Genomic DNA, 25,723 nt, shown 5'->3' with positions numbered 1-25,723 from the left:
GGGGGAGGGTCTAGGGAAACCCCTGGTAACGGGACCATGGGTCAAAATAGAGGACAAGAGCCATCATGGGTGAGTAGTCTTTTTCTCCAGCAAGTCTAAAAGGTGCTAAAAGGGAATTCATAAGGAGCCATGAGAAAGAACACAAGGGTGGTGGCAACCATGGATCACTGTGAAGCACAAGCACATTATCTAAAATGCCCGGAAACAAGACATATTTTGCTAGATAGTCATGAGTAGTACCCACGATAGCCTAGCAGCTGTATCTTCAAAAGGATTACATGGATTTGGAAATGGAAAGCCAGCTGCATGCAATGTAATTTGATCAATTTGATTTAACGTGTCTATATGCGGTTCACATATTCTGTAGCATGTTCCTGAGAACATTGGGCCATACACACCACTCCGTGCACTCAATGAAGCGCTCAATGTAAAGTTACCCTGATCTGGCCTAAAACCCTTCTGTGGTAACAGTGGTGCTGGAATATAGGCATCTGGTGTTGCCTGCAACTACCTCGTGTCTTCAAATCCTTGGGCCTTAAGTTCTGCCCAAATCAAGATTAAGTTCCACCTCCTCTTGACAGAAAACCCTGTCACTGTCACTGAGCTGTCAAACACCATGATCCCTACTGCTAACTGAAGGTCTGGTATTGACTGGATGAGCTGGTATCAAGTGACAGTTGAGTTTGAGGGATGTAGTTTAGCACAATTTTACCCTCTCCCTGGCCCAGGGGTAATTTGTTTTCTTGCATTCCAATGCTAGATCTCCCATCGATGTATGAAAACTGACATATATAGTGCTGGTTATGTGTTTAGATGAAACACAGAGATCTTGGGGAATGCTGAATTAAGTTTTACTTGCTTAGAAGCAAGTGAATGAATACAGCATTGTGGAGGAAACATATATATGAAAGAACTTCCAGTGTATCATAGATATGCATGCATATAGAAAACTAACATTGCACCACAGCGCCTCTACAGCTCAAAAGACATATCACAGTCAGTAAAATTATCAGTACATATCAGAATGTGCTGTTGCATTTCCAACATATGGAACCAGTGAACAATCATTGTAACCCATCACAATCCATCAGATCTGTGGTTTGAACTTTCACCTGTTCTGGACTGTTACTGGATGCTGCAGTGACACTGTGGGCCTGAAAAACACTGAAAGCAAAAACATCCTGTGAAAGATGCAGCTTCAAGGTTACCTAAAGCCAAGAGCAGTTAATATATTCCAGTTTACCAGTCCTAAGATGTGGTGGCAGCATTCATTTTCATTAAAGGAGAACTATGGGGTTAAGGCTTTTCCCCATAGTTCTCCTTAGGGTAACGGGAGGACACAAACTAGCGTCCTCCCGTCACCCTAAGCTCAGTAGGGACTAGAACCCTAAACTTCAGAAGGGCCAACTTTGAGAAGCTGCGCAACCTAGTGGGGGAAATAAAATGGGAAAACTTATTTCAAAACCTAAACACAGACCAGATGTGGGATTGTTTTAAAAACACAGCATACTGCTACTTCAAAGTGTATACCTTTAGGGAGCAAAAATAAAAGATCAAAGACTAAACCAATATGGTTGGGGGGAATCCAGCCCCTCCCCTGTCACGGCAGAGAGCCGTGGCAGGATCGAGAAGTGAGCAACGCCGGTATGTGTTCGCTCACCTCCCGATCTACTGAGCCGACCTGTGACAATCTCATTGTCACAGGTCGGCTAGAACTATGAGGTGAGTGAAAAGCACTCACCTCATAGTTCTCCTTTAAGTAAAGAAAATAGCTGTTGACCTTGCCAGAAATGCCATGTCTGCGTCACTTCCTGGGAAGAAAACTGAAAGCACAAACAATGTTATCTTTCAACCCCCCCAACCCCACATGTAATAGATGAAGACATGTTTAAAGTTCAGCCTGGGTGACAAACATGGCTGCCCCCATAGATACAGTGGAGTGGGTCAGCATATCCACCCAGGAACAGGAAATGTGTTATTCTCAGGATCACCAGGTGAAAATAAAGGGACAAATGCATGAAAAAAGAAAACCTATGCAGCCATCACATTTGAAGACTAGTTAGCTGCAGTATATAAATTGTTTCTTGTATGTTGAGCATGTAGTGTGTGGAACTTTCCCTGTCCCAAGCTGAGCCCTATGGTTCCTCCAGGCAACTCCTATGTAACTACAGGAAAGAGTAGTAATGTAGGGGGCAGTGGAATGAATCATAGCACCTGGCAGGGGATAGGCTATCCAACACAGCTGGAAGGGTTGGGTAGAAACAGAGCCTGGAGTTCTTTAAGAGTGAAGTTTCAATAAACCACCAGCTGGGTAGGTAATTATTAGCCTGCTTCATTCACAAAATGCTTTTTTTAGCATTGTTTCAGAGGTGACAGGGTTTCCGAAAGGCATCTATCTTGTAATATTTTGACTACTATAGTACATTCATCCAGTGCTGTTTTTTAATTCTTAAAGTGTATTTGACTTACTAGATATGTTCCCATGAAATAAACATTCTTATTTCTCTCTCCAGTGTACAGTAGAAGACAAGAGCACAGCAGCATTGTCCTTCCTGTCATCTTTGGTATCATATGTTTAGTGGGCATCATCGGTAACTGTATCGTCATCTACACCATCAACAAAAAGCCGAAAGGGAATCACAACATTGCTGATATCTTCATAGTAAGCCTGTCCGTAACCGATCTCCTCTTCCTCCTTGGTATGCCCTTCCTAATCCACCAGTTGCTGGGAAACGGAGTCTGGCATTTCGGTGCCACCATGTGCACCATCATCACTGCCCTTGACGCCAACAGTCAGTTTGCCAGTACCTATATTCTCACCGCCATGTCTGTTGACCGTTATCTGGCCACGGTGCACCCCATTCGCTCTTCCTACGTGAGAACCACTTGTGCGGCAGCTATGGTTATCCTGATGTTGTGCCTGTCTTCCCTCATCACCATCATCCCGGTGTTCATGTACACCCAACTCATCGAGCTTCCTGATGGCAACGCTGGATGCGGCATTATCTTGCCCAACTTATCCATTGACATCTATTGGTACACACTCTACCAGTTCTTCTTGGCATTTGTCATCCCACTCCTCATCATCTGCGTGGTCTACATCAAGATCCAGAAGCACATCTCCTGCATGGTGGTCCCTCTGCCACAAAGGAATTTCCGGTTGAGGTCCAAGAAGATTACCAGAACGTCTGTAACAATCTGCTCGGCCTTCTTCATTTGCTGGGCACCTTATTACATTCTCCAGCTGGTGCACCTCAAGGTTGAGCAACCAACAGTGGCGTTTCTCTATACCTACAACGTGGCCATCAGCCTCGGCTATGCCAATAGCTGCATAAACCCTTTCATTTACATTGTGTTGAGTGACACTTTCAAAAGACATCTGATGAAGGCCGTGTGCCCGGGGCAACAGTTGAGAAGGAACGAGAGGAACGCCACGAGTGAGGTCAGCCCATCTGTTAGAATTTGCTCGGTGCCAACTCAGGAGACCTCCTTAAATTTGATGTACTCTCATAACATAGACAATTTTATCTCTCTCTCCGTTTCGGTTCCATGAACGTGAAGCAGCTGCTGGAAGATCATGCTGGAATATCATATCTTGCAAAAACAATGAGCCACTTTTATATCTGGACCCCAGGTGGAGAACTTTTTCAATATGAGGAGTTTCCAAGCTGCTAGTGTTGGAGTCATGAGAGGGGCTACATCTTTATTGAGGTCTGAGAATACATGGCATAGCAACCGGATTAACAGATGTGAATAATGATACCCGAGCTACAGGAATGGGGAGTGAGCCAGCTATGACTCTCATTTAAGGAGACTTGTCACTTTTTTTTGTTCGTGGCACCAACATGAAATCATCATCATCTTGATGTGTTTATAAGCTAAAAGAGGCTTTCATGCCAACACATTTGTTGATTGGGCCCTGGATTGATATGAATATTTGTGATTACTTATAATGAGGAGGTTTTACATGTTGTATGGTCCAAAGGAGCGCAGCTGCACCCAGCATAGAACAGTCACAAACCAACAAATCCTGCAAAGCTAGCGTTCCATGGCCTATCACTTCAATATAAAGAATGTCCACCTCCACCTCTGGCTTCAGGGACAAATGATAACTAATGTGTTGCTTCATGTCTATACTGACTGGTGAAGTGTTTGCTGTTTCCTATGACAAGTGTTAACTGTTTGTTTCCATGTCAATGCCGTAGCTCATTGGTGGTCAAGTGGCTGGATATACGGGGCACCAAGTTCAGTCCCTGACATCACCAAAGGGCCACATATTACAATATGTATATTTCATGCTACAGAAGACTGTCAGAGATTGCGGGCTTACTACAGGATCAGAGGCTGTGGACATACTACAGGAACGACTGGGGTCTGCAGGAAATAATCAGACATGTTACATGACCCTGCTAGAAGTCAATGTAATTACAGCCCAGTTAGCGATCCCACATTTTTGTTCCCAACAGCTAAATGTTACTGTCCACACATTTGATGTTTCCCATTGGAAGATCCATTATATAAGATCAGAGAGAAAAATACATAAAGTAGAGAAAAGGGAATTGATGGCAAAAAAGTGAGAGAAATTTAAACAAACCATTTAACAAGCAGAAGCCAGTCTAATGAATGTTCTGCCTTCACGGGTCTGAGTTCTGGTTCTGGCAGGTACCATGGTACGGTGCAGCAGTTATGGTGGTCCAGGTACTGTGGTCCCATGCGGCAGTTCTTGTAATACACATATTGGGCTACAACGTGGACTTTGTCTGATTTCCTGAATAGTGTCGCGAGGTTGTTGCCTATGTCACAGATCACAAGACATAGAACCACAAGTCCAGCAGTCCAGTTTTGCTCTTATTGTTGCAGGTCATGTGCTGATCAGGCCTGGGTGAGCACTTAGGCTGGACCAGAGGGCTGTACAATAAGTGGCAAAGGGCCTCAGATTGGGCACTAAGGTTCTACATGTATCATGGTGAGTCTATGTGAACGTTCCATAGACAACTAAGTGTACACAGCTCGGCTCAGACCCCTACGACAAGGGGCAATATTTGGACTTTTCCATTGTATACTATTCCTCAAATGTCTGTACGGGCATAACTGAACAAGATAGGTGGTGAATAATATTCCGCAAAGGTGAATTTATTCACTGACCTGCTTTCCAGTCTGAAGTGTAGCAGAGAGGTGCAAACAAAGTATAATTATAACATATTTATAACATACACTATTTATATTACATAGAGAGGAACTTCACACTTATCCCCAAAATGATGACAATCTACAACACATACCTCTAGAGAATTGCCGGCTTTTTATTCTTTGCAGACCTTATTTTTCTTTTCCTCCCCATTCTTCTTACGGTGGTTATTTTTAGTAAGGGCAGATGTATCCATCTCCCTTTACTTCCTGGAACTCATACGAGGGGAACAAATGCCTCCTCCCTTTTGGGATGCCTACTCATTTTGCCTGATGAAGGGGATCCTGTGAGACCCCGAAACATTTTTTTTGTGATGCATTGTGCTATGTTTCATGCATCAATAAATAGACGCTATTGATTCATTACTTGGAGTGCCGGTGTCTATGCTATCCTGCAAATGCCCCCCACGAAATCTGGTGAGATTTTGCAGTTTACAGATGAGATTTCCCCGGAAGGCACTGGTGACATAGCCTTCCCAGGATGCATCAGTGAGGCCATGGTTACATTACCAGTGCCTCACTCAACCAGGAAGTGGGAAAACAGTCACTGTAAGTAAAAGAAATATATGTTTGTCTAACTAATGAATGTAAGTGTAGGCAAAGGGCTCTTGGGAGATGTAGTACTAGTGGCGGTGCCTACATCATAAGGAAATGAGCTCCCAGCAGCTACTCCTGCAAGAATATGATGAATACTAATGATAAAGTCAAATGGAGTGATAAAAACTGTTTCTCACTAAGGACAGGTTAAAGAATCCATAATGCTGGGACATAATCTAACTTGGAAGAGGGCAATCTGGGCAATGCCTGGACATACACTTGAATCCCCATCCTTCAGACGAAACTTAAACCCAGGATGACAGTGGAAGTAACTGCACTGAAATGGATAAGAAGCCAGAGATGATTGCTACAACATCCTGTCTGCAGTCTCTCCCATCTGCAGCTCTGATAGCAGCATATTACATGCACTGGTATTAGATGAGGCGAGAGCTCAGACACAAGAAAAGTTAGACAGAGGTAGATGTGATAAGAGGCAGATATGAGACACCCTAGTGGAGCAGCGCTGCTTCCTTAAGCTGGCCACAGACCTTACAACCATCGCAAGACCTTTGTCCTGCGATGGTTGTAAGGTAATTAAAAAAACCTTGGACTTGGACAGGCAGATCGTACTTGCGATGATCGCAATCCTGCCCCGCTGAGCGGAAGCCTTCCGATGACTGCAATGCTGTACGGGCAGTGTGCGCTTGCGCATACCGGCCACGTGCGGCATTTATCTTACGAACATGCTACACACCCGCCGACAATCGTACGATTCTCGGCTGGTTTTCGAACATGATCCTAAGATAAAAGTCGTGCCACCGTACAGTAGAAACGGTCGCACGCCTTCCACACACCTTGGGATTTCCCACGATTATCGTACGATTATCGCAAGGTGTGTGGGCACCTTTACACTGAGTGCCAGAGATACGACCTATTATACTAAGTACTTGTTATTGATCTGCTGTCAGATATATTAGAGGGGTCAACAGTCTTTTATATTGCATTTATTATATACTGTACATGTGAAGTTAATTCATTTATTGGATGTTGAAATGTTTTTTAAAAAGTGTTTTTTGTATAGATTGTCATTATATGAGGGTGCAGCTATATTTGCTACTTTCTGTTATGTAGCACCGTGACTGCACTTTACTGCTCCTATAGGTTAGGATGTGACCTAATGTGTGCCATACCTGAGACTCTATCACAACAGTCTTATTCCACGTGTCTGATATACAGATGGAGGATCTACAAAGCTATGTATGTCTCCTACAAAGCTGAAAATGTGTTACAGCGGGAATGTAGAAAAGGGGGATGTTACATAAGAAATGCTGCATCTAAAGCCTATATTGTTATATTTTGGATAGACCAGTGAGGTGTATTGCTGCTTATGTACCCGCAGGGGAGATTCACCCGATCTGCGTCCTGGTAACTATTGTCACCTGTACTAAAAGTGACGCAGAAATCCAAAATTTTAAGTTGTCACCAGAACAGGATGTGCAGGGAATTAATCAATGGAGACACTTTTTTCAGATGACAGTCCAAGAGGGGAATTCCTTTTTATATAGAAAGATTTACTCTTACTTCCTGTTGTGTCTCCAAGACGGGAAGCAAAAGGAAATCTACCAGATGGGGCAAAAAAGGAAAAAAAACCACACACACATAAATCTATGTTGTACCATATCCAAAAATAAAGAAACATTTTTGCTTTTAGATTTACTTTAAACATTACAATTATTGGGTATATTTATCAATGATTGCCCAAACAGTATTAGATATTTGCCCAAGTGAGATTCAAGTGGATTCACCCTGTATTCAACAGTCACATTCACTCTATTTACAATGGGATGAATGTGCACCAGGCCAATGCAGCCATCGGGTCTCACAGGCAAGTGAATTAACCAGCAATGGCTCTCCATGGTGCTGAAACATAGTTCAATAACCTTGGAGAACTACTGCCAACAGAATGTAATTTTGTTTATATACTGTATGTATATATCTATATCTATATATACATATATATAGATATATACATAGATATATATCTATTTAAATGGGATGGCCACTGGCCCACTACCTCCCAGAGCTAACCAGCCTGGCATGCCTGCTATGCGTGGGTGGGGGGAAATGTCCTTTGAGAAAGGTGCCCCCAAAAAACAGCCACCCTTCCAAAGCACTGGTGTCCAATGATAAGGGGCACTGCGCTCTTCGACAATAAAGCAAAGCGTAGGCACACTGAATAGCTCAGATCATACTATTTATTAAATAACACAATGAAACTGCATATGTTGCACTTATAAAGAATCTTGAGCCCACAGGCACAAGATTCAAGATAGACCCTGGCCAAGGCACAAGATAAACCCTGGCCAAGGCACAAGATAGACCCTGGCCAATGCACAAGATAGACCCTGGCCAAGGCACAAGATTGACCCTGGCCAAGGCACAAGATTGACCCTGGCCAAGGCACACGATAGACCCTGGCCAAGGCACAAGATAGACCCTTGCCAAGGCACAAGATAGACCCTGGCCAGGGCACAAGTTAAACCCTGGCCAAGGCACAAGATAAGCCCTGGCCAAGGCACAAGATAGACCCCGGCCAAGGCACAACATAAACCCTGGCCAAGGCACAAGATAGACCCCGGCCAAGGCACAAGATAGACCCTGGCCAAGGCACAAGATAAACCCTGGCCAAGGCACAAGATAGACCCTGGCCAGGGCACAAGATAGACCCTGGCCAAGGCACAAAATAAACCCTGGCCAAGGCACAAGATAGACCCTTGCCAAGGCACAAGATAGACCCAGGCCAAGGCACAAGACAAACCCTGGCCAAGGCACAAGATAGACCCTGGCCAAGGCACAAGATAAACCCTGGCCAAGGCACAAGATAGACCCTGGCCAAGGCACAAGATAGACCCTGGCCAAGGCACAAGATAGACCCAGGCCAAGGCACAAGATGGACCCTGGCCAAGGCACAAGATAACCCCTCCTGTAGCCAACACAATAGTAGGACCACCTTCTCTAATCCACATGTTCCAAACTACTGGAGACAGTAGTAGTGCTGCTTGTACCTCCGCTGAGATGTTTCAGGTCTACGTCGAGGCTGTAAGGCAACCTGTATTAAAAAGCACAGGTTCAGCTCTCTCTATAGACAATCATGACATTTCCAATAGTGATTGTGATGATTGGGCAGCTCAAACCAGGCATTTGTTTCCACCAGGCAAGTCTTGGGTGAATATTGGGTGAATTTCAACTATTTTGGCTTTATATATAGGGTCACCTTTGAATTTTGGGAGAATCTTAGGCAAATGTTGAGCAAACTCTTTGATTAAGGCACGCATATAAGTTGATTTATATTTTCTCAACAAAAGTACACTTTTAGATCCCCGTTTCTGGTTTGCTATTGACAGCTGATGGATTAGGGGGGTAAAATGGGTAAAATGGATAAAATGTAATGACTTTCCAATCTAGATTCACTCTCTGAGTGTTGACATACATACAGTACCCGCATGGCACAGAAGCACGGGGTACTGCAGCTTGCACTGTCATACTTAGAAGAGAAGACAGTGATTAGAAATCTATTATATTATATTGATTATATATTGTGTCAATATGAATTCTCTCTTTTGCAGTTATATTGCATCTTGTACAGTGAGACCATTTCTTCCTGTGTTGTGACGTCTGGGCATTGTCATTGCGGGTGGAGTTTCTTGTGTCTGAATCATCTAATGTAATGTTCCAGCGGCCCATAGAAAGTCAACTGTGCACTGTGAGAGGCTCTGCTGTCCAAATCTTCATCTTTAGAGAAAGTCCTGCTAGTGTTTATTCTGTGAAACTCTGTTGGGTATTTTTTTATGACAGTAAAAAGAGAGATTGTTGGTGAATTACACAGTGGGAAAAAACAATTGTGTAACGTGTGCGTTTATTAATATTACAAATTAAAATGTAAAAAAATACAATGAAATGTATTCATATAAAAAATACATTTATTAATATTAAAAACTGCATTCAATTATTTTAAAATTATATTTATTAATATTAAAAAGGAAACTGCTATCCAGGTTTGGGTGCCATAAAGTAAAATGTATGCGGTACAATGGTCTAATTATCTGGCCCCTCCCCACCTACTGAATGAAAAATGTGAAATGAAAGCCATAAAAAAAATTTGAAGAAAATTTTTATAAATTCTTACCTTACGCCTCAGCTTCCAGGTGCTTCCCAGAGGTGCCGATAGAAATATTAACACTATCCAAAAGGGATGAGTTAGATTTTAAGATGGTCATCGTAATAATAACTCCAAATTTACCTTTAAAGGAAACCTGTACTGAGGGAAAGTATGTGGACCCCCCCCCTCTAAATGATGGAGTTCAGCTGTTTCCAGTGAAGGGTACTATTAATGCTACAGCAATCAAAGACATTTTGGACAATTGTGTGCTTTCAACTTTGTAGTATCAGTTTGGTGAATGACCTTTTCTGTTCCTCCATGACTGTCCCCTGCACACAAAGCCAGCTCCATTAAGACATGGTTTGATGAGGAGGAACTTGAGTGGTCTACATAGAGCCCTGACCTCCACCGTACTGAACACAGCACATCAGTACATAACCTCAACCCTACTGAACACAGCACATCAGTACCTGACCTCAACCCTACTGAACACAGCACATCAGTATATGACCTCAACCCTACTGAACACAGCACATCAGTACCTGACCTAAACCCTACTGAACATAGCACATCAGTATATGACCTCAACCCTACTGAACACAGCACATCAGTACCTGACCTAAACCCTACTGAACACAGCACATCAGTAAATGACCTCAACCCTACTGAACACAGCACATCAGTACCTGACCTCAACCCTACTGAACATAGCACATCAGTACCTGACCTCAACCCTACTTAACACAGCACATCAGTATATGACCTCAACCCTACTGAACACAGCACATCAGTACCTGACCTCAACCCTACTGAACACAGCACATCAGTATATGACCTCAACCCTACTGAACACAGCACATCAGTACCTGACCTCAACCCTACTGAACACAGCACATCAGTACCTGACCTCAACCCTACTGAACACAGCACATCAGTATATGACCTCAACCCTACTGAACACAGCACATCAGTACCTGACCTCAACTCTACTGAACACAGCACATTAGCACACAACCTCAACCCTACTGAGCACAGCACATCAGTACCTGACCTCAACCCTACTGAACACAGCACATCAGTACCTGACCTCAACCCTACTGAACACTGCGCATCAGTATATTACCTCAACCCTACTGAACACAGCACGTCAGTACCTGACCTCAACCCTACTGAACACGGCACATCAGTACATGACCTCAACCCTACTGAACACAGCGCATCAGTACCTGACCTCAACCCTAATGAACACAGCACATCAGTACATGACCTCAACCCTACTGAACACAGCACGTCAGTACATGACCTCAACCCTACTGAGCACAGCACATCAGTACATGACTTCAACCCTACTGAACACAGCAGATGTGGGATGAATTGGAATGCTGACCGCAAACCAGGTCATCTTGCCCAGCATCAGTACCTGACCTCACAGATGCTCTTTTGGATGAATAGGCTCAATGTATTAGTTAATGCAGGCATGTATATAGTGTAGACAATTTACACTTTATACAACGGTATACAGACTGTACATTCATATTACATCCCGCTCCCATGGAACCTACAAACTAAGGGCCCTAGCTCATGTACACAGGCCAATTTAGAGAGAAGCAATTAACCTACCAGCTTGTCTTTAGAGAGTGAGAGGAAACCCAAGCAAGTGCAGGGAGAATATCCAAACTCCATGCATATAGTGTCCTGGCCAGAATTTAAACTAATGAACCCTGTGCTGCAAGGCAGGAGTGCCAACCGCTAAGTCACTGTACTGCACCACACACACACAGTAGGGGTGGAAAAAGTCCCATAGACACACTCTAAAATCTCTAAAAAGACTCTGAAAAGAAGAGTGGAGGCTGTTATAGCCTTAAAGTGGTGGCCACTCCATATTTTGGGTTTGGAATAGGATGTCCAACAAGCTCATATAGATGTCATAGTCAGGTGGCCATATACATAGTATATGTAGGCAGCCATTGCTGACCTGCTTCTTAAGACGTATACGTTTTGAAGTCACAAAAACAGGAACAAGCACATGGAGTCACAACTCCTAAACGTATTAAATTCAATGGATCAGCATGTAGAGGACAGTAAAAGCGGCCAACATATTCCCCCAGAGCAAGTTTCTTCTTCATTCTTGTTCCCAACTTGCAAGTTATGTGGATTTCGTTGGGTTGTAGAAGGAAAGAAGCCAAGGCAGGTAGAGCCTACAGTAATGTCCCATCTGAAAATCCAACTCTTGTCTCCACAATGGCAAATCATGTGTGCTGGCTGCTGAGCTACCCATTACAATCAGCCTATTCACACTCTTATGGCAGAAGAAACCTCTATCTGAGGAGATCACAAGTTCACCGTTGGCCTTAGAATTACACAACACACACTTACAGCCTTCACCAGATGATTTGATGTTATTTTTACAGAGCGGGTTAAGTCAGACGGCCGCACCACAGAACTGTATATATTTTTCCGGATAATTAGGTGTTTCTTTCATGTATGTTTGTATTGCTGCTGCTGCAAAATAATCGGTTGGACGTGTGCGCATTGTACCGAGTACAAAAGACGGCAAACAGCAGACATTTGTGCGGCGTCTCTCTGTGAGAGGCATAACACACCGCACAATGCTATAATAGGCTGCGCATGTAATTGCTGGAAACACTCAGATGAAAGAGACGAGAGAGTGAGGTGTTATACCGTATAACCATTATCATCGGAACATGGACATGGACACTTTTTATTTTGTTATTATTTGAAGGTAGGCACTAAAATCAGAAATATTCAGCTTCCTATTTACACATTGCACCGCACTTTGAACTATATAAAAAAAGAAGAAAAAATGTATCGTTCAACAAAACATGCACATCACAATGCAGTACACGTGGTCGTACTTTCCTATATCGCATGAAAAATTACTCTCAAAAGAAAATTTTAGGGATTTTGGGTCTATTTTATATATACTGTATTCATTGTTTTTTCAAGCAAAGCACATTTTCAGCTAATCTGTATTTTCCCAGATCTCTTTTGTGAAACACAGAACAACTTCCCCTGTATGCTGGGGCGTAACTAGAAATCACAAGGCCCCATAGAAACATTTTCTATGGGGCCCCCTGATTTCTAGTTATGCCTCTTGCAGAGCCCACCTGAGATTCCACACAGCCCACTTGAGAGTGACCCTGCAGAGCCCATCGTAGACTTTCTACAGTGGGCTCTGCAGGGTCTCAGGTGGGCCGGCCACACCCCTGCACACCCCTTACCTGTCAGCCCTGATCCGCTGTCCGCCTCCTTCTCCTCCACGGTTGCTGGCAGGCCTCGCCTCCTCCCCTGTCGCAAAGGCCCTGCCTCCTCCGCTGTTTTATTCTCTCTGCCATTTTTGGGGGATACCCCTTCATGACATCATCACTCCTGGAGCGTGAGAGGACCCCATTGCTGAACAGCTATTAGGAAGCGCCCATGTCACCCAACAATGACGTAGACACCTGAAGAGGATAAAAGACTCAGGACCTGGTGCCTCACATGAACAATGGTGGTGGTGGTAATGGGGGGGTTGCTCAGGTTTGTTTTTGTTTTTTTAGCAGGCTCAACGATTAGTTGGGGAGGTGCAAAGGGGGTGAAGGTGATGCCCAGAGTTCAGCTTTAAGTCAATATCAAAATTATGAGAAAATGAGCTAGTATAAAGTGAAAGTCCCATAAAATTACACCACACGTTCCCTTAATTGCTCGGGAGAAATCTCAGTCAGGCAGCGGCGTTGAAGATTAAGGCATATATACAGTTCAATGAGAGTCCCAAACAAGTATGAGAGTCCAAAAATGTTTAATAATAGAATGGGTACATAAACAACAACAGGAAACATCCAATGCATTTCAGGGGCACAAAGATCTCCCCCTTCTTCAGGGCTTAAACACAAAGGGTAGTATCATAGACTCAAAACCAGCCCCCCACGCAATCAGAACGGTTCAGCGGGGTGAAGTAGGAGGCTGAAGTGTTTTACAAACTCCCCACCAGTCCCTCCCAAGCTGTCATTTTTATAACAATAGCAGTATTTTAATATACCCGCATGGTACCACTTGATTATTGTATGTTATCAAATTAGCTTTGGATGGAAACCAAACCAAACCCCTGTGGGTCCTTAGCCCTCTGGACCTTCTAAGCCAACCTTGTCACCTTTCAACATCTCGTGGAGTCACCAGGCGGCCCAACGAAGTCATCTTGTGGCCCAACGAAGTACTGATGGGGTGGTCATAATAATCTGGCCACTCAGTGCATATATACACTCCTTATTAATGTGTCACCCCCAGGTCCAACGTTATGTGGATTTTTTAAACCAATGTTGACTGGCAGGGCCAACTGAGGGTCAGTTGTTCGTTATGAGTGCAGGCCATCTTTCTAAATTGCTTGGTCTGTCAAGTGCTAATTAATTGGTTTTCTGGCTTACTTAGTGCTTTACAATGCCCCACCATAAAAGACCTTAAGACCGCCATAAAAGAGGCCCGAATAGACAACTCTGTTGTTTTGGTTATCAGGGTGAATTGAAGCTTTGAAGACTCTCTTAAACAGAACACATATTTATTGGGTGATCAGATTTAATTATAACTAGAAGTGATACATTTCAACAAACGAATGGAATTTCCCAGTTAGTATTAGGATGCCCAGACCTCATTACAGTCCCAGTAGGGTATAGGCAAAATAAGTGAATGAGCAAAACTCAATGGCCAAAGGCAATGGCGTTGACATTAAATCATTCCTGAAGCCATACCTTTAATCTTATTACATGGACCCTTTGCGCTTTCAAATTGGCGATATTTACCCTCTGGATGGCAAGCGGGTGTTTTTAATAGTTAATTCCACAGATAGAACCATACTTGATGTGATTTCTCCTTTTCCAGGTGGGAGTCATTGCCAAGATGCAAAGGCAAGACCTGATCAAAGAGATGTTTCTTTTCACACTTGTGGATCAATACTGGCACATTATCTCTGTAAAACATTAAAGGGAAACGCTGTACCGCGCTGATCACACAGGGAAGTCAGGTTGTTGTGCTCGGCTGAAGAACCCCTGGGGATGAGGAACACAAATAATGCAGAATGGGGTTGGGGGAGGGGTTAGTATGTCTACACGTCTTTGTGCAAGGTCCCCCCGATCCCGCTGGAGCGGCGAATCAGAGAAGGAACGCTAACGACAGACATATTTAGTACCCAATTTTACTTTTAATGTTTATACATTTTCACATTGTTTTTATATCCTCATTTTAATGTAAAATCTTAAACAGGGACGCACCTATGACACCAGTGCCACAGAACTCCTTTGGTCATATTTTTAAAACAGTAAATGTGACTTTCACCAAACATTTACTGGTAGTGAATCAATCACTGTTATTTAAAACACACAGCAGAATGATTCACCCGCAGGGAATGTCAGATTCACTGCTTTATAAATACACCAGAAAGCATAGCAGCAGCTGTTTGCTTTGAGACTGTCTCTCTCTACCTGAAATGTGTACCGAGCCTTACTGAACAGCAGGGGGAGTCTGACTAATTTTGACCCGGTCTGTATAATTGGTGCTTGAAGTATAAGGAAACCTTCTTTTTATTAAAGTTTCATAACTTACCCCCCAACTGTGCTGCTCTAAAGCACACTCTGCCTCCTCAGCGGCATGCTTACCACACCGCATGTCACTGCATGTTTACCTGCTGCCTGGCAGTCCTCTTCTTCCGACTGCCCACACGTATGCAGTAGAACTCCATAGCCTCCTATGGGGCTGGGACACAGTGTGATTTATTTATAAAACGTTTGCAGAGCAAACAGCTCTGCAAATCTCCAATTCATGTATAGACAACCCCAGCACACCAGCTGCTGTGGAACTACAAGTCCCATGAGGCATTTGAAGACTCTGGCAGCCATATGCATGACTTCCAGAGGCCGAAGAATGAGGGGATTTGCAGGTTCACTACAGCTGGAGTGCAGAGGGCGCCTACTGCTGGTCTAATTTTTAGATGCACACCACAATATAGCTGCTAGTTGGCGCCATGGAGCATAGGAAATCCCATGCTCCTCAGTGCCATCTAGTGGCCATATTGGCAAATCTAAAACGTAACTGTTCGCTGTGCTAACATTTGATAAGTATACCCCATTATATATTGACTTCCGAAAAATAAAAGTGTCCTGTGTTTACTGATAATTAAGCTACAAATCTTTTTGTTCACACTCATATATAACAATGGCCCTGAGTTACCTTCTCTGTGCCCAAAAAACTTTTCTGTAGAACAAGCGTGGGATCCTGCAGCCTTCCGAGTTTCCAGCTGGATTCACAGATCATTTGCAGCTTTTTTGTTGTTGTTCACATTCCTATCTGACAACATTATGATTTTGTACATGAATGAAGATAATTGCGGAAAGCCGGATTTCGGGACAATAGATGAAGATCAGAGCAGGTGGAGCTGTTTATTCCGCTGCAGAGCTGAATCATTTCTGTTGTCTGTATGACAAGTTTGTGAGGCAGTTTGGCACTCAGCTTCTCTTATAGGATACTAAACCTAAAGCCTGAAAGTTTTGTGAAACGGATTCTAACATAATTTCAATGATGGGGGGCATAATACAACCTGGCACTCACCCCACTAACCGGCAAACAGAACCTAAAGTGTACCTGTCATGAGAGAATTATGAGGGCTGTCAATTCGAAACCTCGACCTAACCATTAACCCACATAGGAGGAATAGTACCCTGTTATTGGCATCAGTGGGAGGAAAAGTGCTCCATCGTTGGCATCATTGGGAGGAATAGTGTTCCATCGTTGGCATCAGTGGGAGGAAAAGTGCTCCATCGCTGGGATCAGTGGGAGGAAAAGTGCTCCATCGCTGGCATCATTGGGAGGAAAAGTGCTCCATCGCTGGCATCATTGGGAGGAAAAGTGCTCCATCACTGGCATCAGTGGGAGGAATAGTGCTCCATCGCTGGCATCAGTGGGAGGAAAAGTGCTCCATCGCTGGCATCAGTGGGAGGAAAAGTGTTCCATCGTTGGCATCAGTGGGAGGAAAAGTGCTCCATCGCTGGCATCAGTGGGAGGAATAGTGTTCCATCGTTGGCATCAATGGGAGGAATAGTGTTCCATCGTTGGCATCAGTGGGAGGGATAGTGTTCCATCGTTGGCATCAGTGGTAGGAAAAGTGCTCCATCGTTGGCATCAGTGGAAGCAGGGGCGTCCCGAGGCTGGGTGACACCCGGAGCGGTGTGCCCGAGTGTCACCCCGCCGAGACGTCACCGCGCATGCTGGCGGCCATCTTGGTGATGGAAGCCGGCAGAGAGAAGAGGAGACAGTCAATCGGCGGGATAAGGTATGCCGCCGGGTCCCCTCCTCTCTCCTGATACTGTCGGGCGTTCGGTCCATGACCGAGCACCCGACTTTTCATAGGGGGTGACACCAAAATGACCGTAAGTCATTTTGGTTTCACCCCTCCAATGGTGTCACCCGGGTGCGGGCCGCACCCCCCTTGTGACGCCACTGAGTGGGAGGAATATTGCTCCATTGTTAGTGTCTGTGGAAGGAATAGAGCCCCATCGTTTGCATCAGTGGAAGGAATAGTGTCCCTTCATTGGTGTAAGTGGAAGAAATAGAGCCCCATTGTTGGCATCAGTGGGAGGAATAGTGCTCCATTGTTGGTGTCAGTGGAAGGAATAGAGCTCCATTGTTGGCATCAGTGGGAGGAATAGTGCCCTATCGTTTGCATCAGTGGGAGGAATAGTGCTCCATTGTTAGTGTCTGTGGAAGGTATAGTGCCCCATCATTAGCATCAGTGGAAGGAATAGTGCCCGATCATTGGTGTAAGTGAAAGAAATAGAGCCCCATTGTTGGTATCAGTGGGAGGGATAGATACCCTTCGTTATTGTCTGTTATAGAAATAGAGCCCCATCACTGGCATCAGTGGAAGGAATAGTGCCACATTGCTGGCGTCAATGTGAGGAATAGTGTCCCTTCAGTGTGAGGAATAGTGCCCCATCATTGGCATCAGTGGGAGGCATAGTGCCCCATTGTTGGTGTCCGTAGAAGGAATAGATACCCTTCGTTATTGTCTGTGATAAAAATGGAGCCCCATCATTGGCATCAGTGGAAAGAATAGTACTGCTCGGAATATATTATCAGCATGGGATAGAAATAACTTCTCTTGTGAGTTTCAAGCAGAGCTCTCAGAGTTGGGTTTGTGCATCGAGCTGATAAGAGCCGAGCTCTACCTTGAAATTAGATCCGTGTATTTATGTGCTGAGTGGGGTCGGGATGGAGGCCGCCACATACAAACCCCCTTTCATCTTTATTCAACTTCGTTAATGTAATTCTAGGCTGTCCACGGGGCCTCACCATTCCCGAGGTTGGACACTGCCCCGGAGTTTATTAAGATTGGTAGACGTCCTTATTAAAATGGAAGGAAATGTTATAAGATCTCGGCAATCCCATTAGCATACAAATAGGGAGATATCGGCCCCAAAAATAGACACACTTGATTCATGTGTGAATTCTTCATTTTCTTCCCCAGATGACGCCGAATATAATAACATTCTCTGTCTCTCCGTATTTCAAGAATAGTCGGCTAATTTCATTTATAATTATTACCAGCTGCATAAAATGCTTTGAGGAACCTGGCCTTGGGGCAGCAGAGAGAGTGAATCCGGCCCTGATTGTGACACAGCTGATGTGAATATAGATCAGCGCGTTTTATTCCAGCGCTCGGTAATGTTCAGTTCAGCACCAAGGACAGCAGATACTTCAACAGTCCTGAAATGGCAAAAAGGAGATCTGAACTTCTTTTAATAGAAGCAATTCATGTCATCCCCAGCTTTGTATGCTAAGACAGGAAGTTTGGAGCACACTGGATTTCTGGCAGGAACAACAGGCAATTTCCTGTATTTGCAGTGTATTCAGTTGTCTTTTCTCTACATTTATTATAAGGAAATTAGGATACATGCAGAGCTGATCTCAACCATACATGCAGAGCTGATCCCAACCATACATGCAGAGCTGATCTCAACCATACATGCAGAGCTGATCTCAACCATACATGCAGAGCTGATGTCAATCATACATGCAGAGCTGATCTCAACCATACATGCAGAGCTGATGTCAATCATACATGCAGAGCTGATCTCAACCATACATGCAGAGCTGATGTCAATCATACATGCAGAGCTGATCTCAACCATACATGCAGAGCTGATCTCAACCATACATGCAGAGCTGATCTCAACCATACATGCAGAGCTGATCTCAACCATACATGCAGAGCTGATCTCAACCATACATGCAGAGCTGATCTCAACCATACATGCAGAGCTGATCTCAACCATACATGCAGAGCTGATGTCAATCATACATGCAGAGCTGATCTCAACCATACATGCAGAGCTGATGTCAATCATACATGCAGAGCTGATCTCAACCATACATGCAGAGCTGATGTCAATCATACATGCAGAGCTGATCTCAACCATACATGCAGGGCTGATGCCAATCATACATGCAGGGCTGATGTCAATCATACATGCAGGGCTGATGTCAATCATACATGCAGGGCTGATGTCAATCATACATGCAGGGCTGATGTCAATCATACATGCAGGGCTGATGTCAATCATACATGCAGAGCTGATGCCAATCATACATGCAGAGCTGATTTCGGTGGGGGTGGAAGTATAGCAGGAGCTGTACTATCCGGATAAACTGAAAGCAATCTTTTTAAGCTGTTTAAAGGACGAAGATGTAATATTACTACAAGGCCGAGGTAAAACCTACTGCACTGTAAAGCTATCATACGCATGGGGTCCAGAGTTGGACTTTAACATGTTATTGTGATTTCAGAAATTGTTTCCAATGTTTTAAAATCTGCAGCTTTCATTAAAAGAATTCCCGGTGATCCTGCCATGTTCAGGCAAAAGTTGTTGGACAATGCTGGACAATGCTGCACCAGTATGCGAATTGTGCATCATAGCAGGACAATGCTGGACTTGCTGGGTGGGTGAGTATGCGAATCACGCATCATAGCAGGGCAATGCTGGACTTGCTGGGTGGGTGAGTATGCGAATCACGCATCATAGCAGGACAATGCTGGACTTGCTGGGTGGGTATGTGAATCGTGCATGAAAGCAGATCAATGCTGGACTTGCTGGGTGGGAGAGTATGTGAATTGCGCATAAAACCAACCAAAGAGGGGAAAAAGAACACGCATGGGGGAAGAGTTGGGTGGTTGTGTGAAGTTCCACTTTAATATGTTTTGGAGGAACAAGTAAAAAATGAAAGCACCATTACCTTTTTTTTTTCACCTCTGAAGACCTTCCATGAAGCCTTTCATATCAATCATCTAGTATTGTCATTATCATAGTAATTAAAGCTATTATCCTGATATTAAGCCAGATCCACAACAAGGAAATGGCTTGAAGTGGCAGCAGGAACATTGAAAATCTCTTTGATAATGTGCGACGTGAAGAGCAGAACACAATGAGACACATTCGCGTCTCGTTCTCTTTCAGTGCCGAAGAATTTAGCAATCTGAAGAAGGATTTGAAAGGCTCTGTGATCACACAGACACGGCTCTGCCCCGAGTCATCGTCTGCTGCCGAATAAAAAAAAGACATTTCGCCCATTTCTAGCAATTCTTACAAAAGTCGTAATAGTCGTTTTTGTCATCTTTCTGTATTTGGTTTCCGCAGAGATGATAATCACGGCTCACCTTCTTTGATTTCAAAACGAGGGAAAGGGAACATTATACTTAGAAGAGGAGAAGCTCTCATATTCAGTGACTATTGATGGTACTTGATGGAAATACTGAACACAAAGTGTCTAAAGGCTGAAAATGAATCTTAAGATCATAACATCATGTTACAAATACATTTAAAGCTCTGTGTTATTGCTCTGATTGGTCCAGCTGACCACTAGAATGGGTTACTCAACCAGAGTTGTGTGGATCCAGGGCCGAATTTACTCTCCCTGCTGCCCCAAGGCCAGGTTCCGCGATACGCCCCCTCTTTTTTTTGCTGACAGGATGGATCCTGTCAGCGTCCGAGCCGGGACACCCGCACCCTTACGGACGTGCAGGGTGGGTGAGTGTAGGGCGGCGTACGGCAACGTACTCCCATATAGAGAAGGACAGGGGCTGCGTACTAATCACACGCAGCACCTCTCCTTCCCGGGAGCTGTCCGATACGGCCGTGCACGCAGCTCGGAGCTGTACGTGCCGGACGTTTCTCGTGTGAATGAGGGCTATGGGACCGCAGAGTTTTCCTGTCTGGGTGGCGGTCCCTTGTGGTATTTCAGCACACAACACTGTTAACATCCTATGCCACAAAATGAAAGCTCATTAAAGGAGAACTACCACAAACTAGCGTCCTCCCGTCACCCAAAGCTCAGTATACTGAGACGCTACAGCTCGTGGTATACTGAGATCGCCGCAGCCGGAACGGATCCCGACAATGCTGTCTGGATCCGCCCAGCTGCGTGAGTGACAGCTGGCTCTGCCTATCTAGAGGCAGAGCCCGCTGTACCCGCCCCCTCCCCGTCCGTTCCGCCAGTCAGCGCTGGTGGATCGGAGTGGGAAGGGGGGAATCCCTGCAGGGAGCCGTGAGTGACAGTCAGGGCTCTCTACACTGATAGATCGAGAAGTGAGCGAATGCCGGTATGTGTTCGCTCACTTCCCGATCTACTGAGCCGACCTGTGACAGTCTCATTGTCACAGGTCGGCTCAGATTATGAGGCTGAGTGAAAATCACTTGCCTCATAATTCTCCTTTAAGGTTAATGCACCACAGCTGAGTTGCGTTGTGGTGACTTCAAATGAGCTCTGGCACATTGCGAAAAAATGCAGCATGTCAGAGTTTGGCAACCCACCTCAAGTCAGAATTACAATGTGAACTGGGCACATAGAAAACAATTGTGTTTTGGGACCTGCAGAGAAATGCCAGTCACCACACAGCATAAGGGAGCCCTTAGTGAGTACTGCCAGGTGGACTGATATCAGTCCCATGGTGCTCTTAGAGATCAGGGTTCACGCTGAGCGGCGCTGGATGTGAAGTCACCGAGCCAGCAGCTGCATGGAGAAAGGAAAACTCATGTCTACTAGTTAAGGACCAGCAGACACTGCTCTGGGATTGTCAGTAGTAGTATTAGTTACAACTAATGTTACATAACGCAGGATATTCTTTTGTTCTGAGATCCACATGTGACAGATCTCAAGAGATTTAAAGCTACAGACTTAATGCAACATTCTGTATGGGAGTTATTTCCTTAAGAACTGGGAGACTTTGTGCCTTTTGTTCCCCTATCTGAATAAGTGAAAAGCTGGGCTGGAGATGCATTAAAAAGAACAAATTACTTTTTGTGTAAAATGTATTTATGTGACTCACCGGAAGACTGCATTCAGAATGAATGGTTATGCCTTTTGCACAGAGCACAGATGCAAGGTTACAGAGTTGCAAAGAGCACAGCTGTAATGTTAGAGATTTGCACTGCGTACCAATGTAAGGTTGGAGATTTGTACAGGGCACCGATGCATGGTTAGAGATTTAAACAGATGCAAGGTTAGAGATTTGCACACAGCACAGTTGTAAAGTTTATAGATTTGAACAGAGCACCAATATAAGGTTAGAGATTTGCACTGAACACCCATGCAAGGTTAGATATTTGCACAGAGCACCAGTGTAAGGTTAGAGATTTGCACTGAGCACTGATGTAAGGTTAGAGATTTGCGCTGAGCACCAATGTAAGGTTAGAGATTTGCACAGAGCACCAGTGTAAGGTTAGAGATTTGCACTGAGCACTGATGTAAGGTTAGAGATTTGCGCTGAGCACCAATGTAAGGTTAGAGATTTGCACAGAGCACCAGTGTAAGGTTAGAGATTTGCACTGAGCACTGATGTAAGGTTAGAGATTTGCGCTGAGCACCAATGTAAGGTTAGAGATTTGCACAGAGCACCAGTGTAAGGTTAGAGATTTGCACTGAGCACTGATGTAAGGTTAGAGATTTGCGCTGAGCACCAATGTAAGGTTAGGGATTTGCACTGAGCACCAATGTAAGGTTAGAGATTTGCACAGATGCAAGGTAAGAGATTTGCACAGAGCACCAGTGTAAGGTTAGAGATTTGCACTGAGCACTGATGTAAGGTTAGAGATTTGCGCTGAGCACCAATGTAAGGTTAGAGATTTGCACAGAGCACCAGTGTAAGGTTAGAGATTTGCACAGATGCAAGGTTAGGGATTTGCACAGAGCACCAGTGTAAGGTTAGAGAGTTGCACAACTGCAAGGTTAGAGATTTGCACAGAGCACCAGTGTAAGGCTAGAGATTTGCATAGAGCACTGATTCAAGGTTAGGGATTTGCATTGAGCACCAATGTAAGGTTAGATTTGCACAGATGCAAGGTCAGAGATTTGCACAGAGCACTGATTCAAGGTTAGAGATTTGCACTGATGCAAGGTAAGAGATTTGCACTGAGCACCGATGTAAGGTTAGAGATTTGCACAGATGTAAGGTTAGAGATTTGCACAGATGTAAGGTTAGAGATTTGCACAGATGTAAGATTAGAGATTTGCACAGATGTAAGGTTAGAGATTTGCACAGATGTAAGATTAGAGATTTGCACAGATGTAAGGTTAGAGATTTGCACAGATGTAAGGTTAGAGATTTGCACAGATGTAAGATTAGAGATTTGCACAGATGTAAGGTTAGAGATTTGCACAGATGTAAGGTTAGAGATTTGCACAGATGTAAGGTTAGAGATTTGCACAGATGTAAGGTTAGAGATTTGCACAGATGTAAGGTTAGAGATTTGCACAGATGTAAGGTTAGAGATTTGAACTGCAGGACAGACATTTTTGTAGGATCTCTCAACATTTTTCAAGGGTTCTTCCGAGGTAAAAAAGGTTGAGACAGTTGAGAAACGCGACACTGGGGTGTCAGGTGAGGTCAAGCAGACTAGTTGCAGAGTGGACCCTCCCTAACTGTAAAATCTTTGTAGTCATTAGATGTGGTGGCTGCAATCATTTTCTTGTATTCAGGCCTTTTCCCTTCATTTTCACTTGGTGATCCTCCCTGTGACACAATTCCGGTCCTTTGGTGAGAACGCTCACTCACTCTGCTGTATCTATGGAGGAGCATTGTTGTCACCAAAGGACAGGACTCTACTATGACAAAGAGGGGAGGGGTTTTGTAGTCCTCAGAGATAGCTGGGCACAATGTGACTGATTAGACTGCTGAGGCAGAGAGCAAAGGAAGTTATTAGCTAATAATATTTCTGGCAGAATCAACAGGTATTTTCCCCACTTATTGAACAAATAAAACAAAAGGCCTTCAATGGTATAGTCAACAGTCCAAAAAGGAGCAAATAATAAAGTTCATTGTTCGGATTTACATATACTGTAATCGCTTCATGTGAAATATGACGGACCTCACACCTACGCCTTGTTTATGTTTGTGATCTGAACATTCTGATCCCGGTGAGAGGAAATAATAAATGCTGTGAAAACATTTATTGCAGCGCAGTGAATTGGCTTTGTTCTGCCGGCCTCTCCGGAGTCCAGGGGCAGCAGTCTGCAGCATCCGAGTGATTAGTCTATGAACACAACAATACCAGCGTGGCGGAAATGAATAAGCAGGAGACCGCCACACACCCGCATTCCCCTTCATCTCTGATAAGAAGAGTCGTGCGGTCTTTCACTCTGAACCATCGATTTGATGCCGGAGTGTAGAAAACTGCATTGCCCCCTGAGGTGGCCCGAATCTATTGAACTGCATGACTGGCAGACTTAAGCTGGCCACACACCTTACAATTATCTGCAGATTTTCTACGGTCAGATGGAAAAGGTGCAACAGATTCCTCCATCTACGCTAAACTGTTTGGATGGAGTAATCTCCACCTGGGCCAATCTGTTGCACTTTTTCCATCTGACCACAGAAAATCTGCAGATAATTGTAAGGTGTATGGGCACCTTTACACTCGCCGGCCACTTTATTAGGTACACTTGTTCAATTGCTTGGTAACACAAATTGCTAATCAGCCAAATCACATGGCAGCAACTCAATGCATTAAAGGGGTTCTAAACCCTCCGTTTTTTTTCTTATATCTACTGCTAGCGAGCAGTAGATATAGGCAAGATGTTTAAAAAAAAAAGAAAAAACCGCTTGAACTGGTTTTAAACTTACCTCGTTATCGCTGCTCGCTCCCGCGCCGAGAATCAGGAAGTGATCGTACGGCCGCAAAGGATCTTGGGGCGGGCGCATGCGCAGTTCCGATTCTCGGCCTGGAGACGAGCAGAGACGCAAGGTAAGTCTATGGACGCGTGCACCCGCCTGCAGACACCGCTGGATCGGAGGGACAGAGCAGTCAGCGCTGGACCGGAGTGACGTCCCACCGCTGGTAGGGACACATGAAAACATGGGGAAAGAAGAAGAAGATCAGAATAAGAGACATCATTTCAGGTAAGTGCTAACATTTACATGGGGGGGAGGGGAAAACATTTTTGGCTTTAATGTCACTTTAAGGCATCTAGACGTGGTGAAGACGACTTGCTGAAGTTCAAACCAAGCATCCGAATGGGGAAGAAAGGGGATTTCTGTGACTTTGAATGTGGCATGGTTGTTGGTGCCAGACGGGCTGGTCTGAGTATTTCAGGAACTGCTGATCTACTGCGATTTTCACGCACAACCATCTCTCGGGTTCACAGAGAATGGTCAGAGAAAGAGAAAATATCCAGTGAGCGGCAGTTGTGTGGATGATAATGCCTTGATGATGTCAGAGGTCAGAGGAGAATGGGCAGACTGGTTCGAGATGATAGAAAGGCGACAGTAACTCAAATAACCCCTCGTTACATCCGAGGTATGAAGAA

At 44.5% G+C, this 25,723-nt stretch overlaps 1 protein-coding gene across 1 annotated transcript in view; it reads left to right on the top strand.

Annotated features, from left to right (window-relative positions):
- Nucleotides 1-3,596, top strand: part of LOC108793673 (melanin-concentrating hormone receptor 1-like) — a 24,241-nt gene extending 20,645 nt beyond the window's left edge. The window contains exon 3 of the mRNA XM_018564683.1: nt 2,514-3,596. Within this exon, the coding sequence (XP_018420185.1) occupies nt 2,514-3,553 (1,040 nt within the window). The 3' untranslated portion in view covers nt 3,554-3,596. The remainder of the gene's footprint in view (nt 1-2,513) is intronic.
- Nucleotides 3,597-25,723: the final 22,127 nt, after the last annotated feature.

The sequence above is a fragment of the Nanorana parkeri genome, unplaced genomic scaffold (assembly GCF_000935625.1).
Source record: "Nanorana parkeri isolate BGI_ZX_2015 unplaced genomic scaffold, ASM93562v1 scaffold772, whole genome shotgun sequence".
NCBI lineage: Eukaryota > Metazoa > Chordata > Amphibia > Anura > Dicroglossidae > Nanorana > Nanorana parkeri.
This window is presented reverse-complemented; position numbering and strand designations above follow the sequence as displayed.